This window comes from Oxyura jamaicensis (genome assembly GCF_011077185.1).
Source record: "Oxyura jamaicensis isolate SHBP4307 breed ruddy duck chromosome 1 unlocalized genomic scaffold, BPBGC_Ojam_1.0 oxy1_random_OJ72578, whole genome shotgun sequence".
Taxonomy (NCBI): Eukaryota; Metazoa; Chordata; class Aves; order Anseriformes; family Anatidae; genus Oxyura; species Oxyura jamaicensis.
In genome coordinates this window covers 1-3,804 of record NW_023303047.1, presented here as the reverse complement: position 1 = coordinate 3,804, position 3,804 = coordinate 1, and the positions used below count along the sequence as shown (strand labels likewise).

The following is a 3,804-nucleotide window of genomic DNA, read 5'->3' as shown; positions in this document are numbered from 1 at the left end:
AGAAGGAAGTTATCACTAACACACTCTAGGAACCTCCTGGATTACTTGTGCCCTGCTGGGCTGTCCCTCCAGCAGATGGGTACAGCACAGTGTGGTACGGCTGTGGTACGTGTATGGGTGTGGGCATGGTACGGTGCATTCTGGTCTGACCCAGCACAGCAGGGCAGGGCAAGCACAGCCTGACATCGGTCAGCACAGCGCAGTACACAACTGGGTGGTGCAGCACAGCCTGACACAGCCACAGGCTGCCCCCCACATCCTCTGGGACTCCCCTGCAGACCCCCATGGCACCCCACTGGGCACCCCACTGCCCCTGGGGGTGCTGCCACCATGCCCTGGCCCCAGCCCCTGTGGGGTACCCCACAGCGGTATCCACAGAGGGATAGGGATCAACGGGCGATGGGATGGGGGCAAGGACACATCACAGTTGTGCTGACCCCCCTACTCCTTCCCCATCGCAACACCCCTGGACAGATCAGAGCAGGGCCTTGGGGGTTCCCTGGCTTTTATTGAATCCTTGGGCAGCAGGAGGGGCCGCGGTCACTGCGGGCAGCGAAAGAGGTCGACGGCAATGCTTTTGGGAGGGGCGGGCAGGCGCGCCCCCAGCAGCTCGTCCACGCTGCGGTACTGGTAGTAGCTGTCCCCGCGGAAGAGGAAGATGCCGTCGGCAGTGCACATGGCACCATCCACACCGTCGTGGGGCAGCTGCAGCAGCTCGCCCGCATGTCGCGGCATCTGTGTCAGGTCCACGCGCCGCATGCGGTCCCCTGTCGGCACAGCCGCCGTCACCCGGTGCTGTGGGGCCCAGCCCGGGGACCCCCGGTGCTGCCCTGCACCCAGACATGGCCCCAGCATAGTGCCAGCACACCCGCTGCCCACCTGCAATGACGTAGAGCTCCGCGGAGCCAGGGCAGGTGAAGGCGGCGTCTGCCACGGGGACACCCAGCTCATCCTGCAGAGCCCTCGGGTACCCCTCCACCTGCCGGTGGCCCTGGCCTGAGAGGTAGATGGAGACCTGGGAGCCCTGCAGAGAGTGGTGAAGGTGATGGATGGGCACCTGGGTGGTCACGAGTGTCCGTGGAGACAGGGATGGGACACAGGACAGGGATGGGGCAGGCAGGGACAGCAAGGATGGGGAGGGACATATGGAGGCCCCCGGCTGGGGCCAGTTCAGGAGGGGATGGAGGTGCCAGGTGGGGGCTGGCGAAGTGCAGTTGTGGGGGGGCACTGTGCCACTGCCTCCCCCTGCCCTGGTGCCAGCAGCAACATCCCTCAGCATCCCCCATGCCAGGGGTGATGTCCCTGAGCAGCCCTGTGCATGCTGGGGGGGGGGGTTCCCACCTGAATCAGGTACGTGCGTCCATCCCAGGCGAAGGCAGCATCCACCTCGCCCTGCAGCCCTGGCCAACTGTGTCCCTGGGGCCAGGCGTGCCACCCGTCCCGCCACGAGTCCAGCCGGAACAACAGTCCGCCTGCAGGATGCATCAGCCACGGCCCTGCCCCACAGCCCTGCCCCTGCCCCACAGCCAATGGCCCACAGACCCCTTCCCCTTGCCCCACAGCCCCATGGTGCAGCCAGGACCACAAACCTCTTTCCCACAGCCCACACCCCCCCAGTCCCACAGCCCCACAGCACAGCCAAGCCCACAACCCGTGGCCACATAGAGCAACCAGGAGCACAGCCCTCCACCCCACAGTATGGCCCTGCAGCCCCCAGCATTGCTGCAGGCATAGCCAACCCCCCATGGCCCCCATCGGCACCCCTCACCGCGGAAGGCGTAGATGCGGCCGGTGTCATCGGAGATGACGGCCTGGAAAGGCAACCCACTGCAGCGGTCACCGGCGTCCCCCCACGAGGCGTTCCCGTGACCATGGCCTGTAGGGCAGTGGCAGCAGTAACAGGGAAAGGGATGGGGACGGGGGGACCCCAGGACAGCCAGCAGGGACCCTGCTGCAGGATGGGGACCTTGGGGTCCCTTGGCCACCATAGGCCTGGAGCCCAGGCACCCAGGGTCCTGCAGGAGAGGAGGAGTCCCCAGGGTGCACATCACAAGGGGAGGTCATAAGGGTGCGGGTCCCCAGGATGAGTCCCCAGAGTGCAGGTCATCAGCATGGGACTATGAGATGGTGCCCAGGGCAGGGATTCCCAGGACATGGGACCCTGGGATGGTCCCAGAAGGGGCCCTCACCTCGGCCTGGGCAGGGTATGAAGTAGTCGCGTAGGTCACGGGGGTACCCGGGGGGCACCTCGCCAGTGAGGGGGTCGAAGCGCTGGAAGCGGGTCCCCTGCAGACAGTAGTAGCGCTCCAGCCAGCGCAGCGCCGCATCACAGGGCCCAAGCCACGGCCACGTGTGCTGCTTCGTCACCCGCAACGCCAGGTCGAAGGAGAACACCTTGTCCCCTGTGCACGGGAGCGGCACAGCTCGTACGGCTTGGCACAGCCCCCAGCATCTGAGCCACCCCAACCCCTCCATGCCCCACAGTGCCCCCCCACCACCACCCTCCCACCCAGGCCCTGCTCACCCTTGAAGAAGAGGATGGTCTCCCCGCCACACTCCTCGGGATGGCACTCCACAGCAGCGTCCAGGCCCCCAGGGACCCCCGGGAACTCGTCCCCAATGCGCCGGGGGAAGCCAGGGCGCAGCTGCCTCCCAGCATAGGACCAGACCTGCTCGCCCTGCAATGTACCCCATAGCCTGAGATCCACAGGTCTCATCCGTGCCCCCAGCCAGCCCCACAGGGCTGGTCCCAGACAAGACCCCCAGCACCCAAACTGTGGGATGGGAGCCCAGGACTGTCCCTGACAGCACCACCCACCCACGGGCCAACCCCAAGGGCAGCAATCAGCACGGGGTCAATCCCCCCAACCCCAGGGAGCAGGACCCCAGGAGGCCCCCCAGCCCAGGCCCCCCAGCCCGCAGTCATGCCTGGAAGAGGTAGAGGCTCTGGTGCTCCTCAGAGTGCTGCCGGCGGTGGATGCGCAGCGCCGCATCCACAGGACCCTCCATCTCCAGCCAGGATGCAGCCAGAGGGTGGCCATGGGGCTGGGGTCCCCGCGGCGAGGTCTCCCAGACCTCCTTGCCTGTGCAGGGGCACTGTGCTTGCCCCACAGCAGGTGGCATGGGCCCAGGCGCTGCCCCCCCAAACCACCCCAAAGCCCTGCTCCTAGCCCAGCCTTGGCATGGGAGCCCCCCCCCCCCCCCCCCCCCCCCCCCCCCATTTTCTCCCAGGGCCCCACCTCTACCCCTCCACCCCTCATTTATCCACATCCCCTGTATGCTCTGGTCCCTACCGTGATCTGCTCCTATGGACACCAACTCCCCCCCGTTTCCCATGGACACTTCTCCGTGCTTCCCCTCCAGACCTCCCAATGCCAGACCCGCTCCCCGCAGCACCCACACCCCTCCTATTCCCCCACCTCCCCAAACTCCACTTCCCCCATAGCCCATTACTGCACTCCTGATGCCAGCCCCGTCCCCCCCAGACCACATTTTCCTCCCGTACCCCTGACCCCGACCCAGGTGCCCCAGCCCCACCTCTGAAGAAGAGCATGGTGCCGTTCTCGGTCAGTGCTGCAGCGTCAATGCCACCCTCGTCCCCACAGAGCTGAGCCAGGGCTGGGGGGGGGGGGGGGCAGATGGTTGGCACGGACACCTGGGACTGACCCCCGGGTCCTGTCTGCCCCAGAGCACCTGGCATGCCCCATGGCACCCTGTGCCTGCCCCCCCATTCCTGTGTGACTCCACGCGCACCTCTGCCCCCCTCCCTGCCCCACGGGCTCTCACCGGTGTCGTTGCCGGGGG

General features: G+C 66.9%; 1 protein-coding gene across 1 annotated transcript; it reads right to left on the bottom strand.

Annotated features, from left to right (window-relative positions):
* Positions 1-488: 488 nt before the first annotated feature.
* Positions 489-3,798, bottom strand: HPX (hemopexin). Its single transcript, XM_035311062.1, has 9 exons — positions 3,787-3,798; positions 3,538-3,618; positions 2,929-3,083; positions 2,525-2,678; positions 2,190-2,402; positions 1,769-1,876; positions 1,342-1,472; positions 880-1,024; positions 489-767 (listed from the first exon to the last, which is right to left on the bottom strand). Exons 2-9 carry the CDS (start codon positions 3,551-3,553, stop codon positions 541-543), a joined length of 1,149 nt encoding a protein of 382 aa, XP_035166953.1. The 5' UTR covers positions 3,554-3,618; positions 3,787-3,798; the 3' UTR covers positions 489-540.
* Between the last annotated feature and the right edge of the window lie 6 nt (positions 3,799-3,804).

Bases quoted from the DNA above. Each gene is read 5' to 3' on its own strand.
- HPX (XM_035311062.1), bottom strand. The intron at 2,679-2,928 runs GCATGACTGCGG...GGTACATTGCAG, and splicing joins AGAGCCTCTACCTCTTCCAG to GGCGAGCAGGTCTGGTCCTA. The intron at 768-879 runs GTGGGCAGCGGG...CTGTGCCGACAG, and splicing joins GGAGCTCTACGTCATTGCAG to GGGACCGCATGCGGCGCGTG.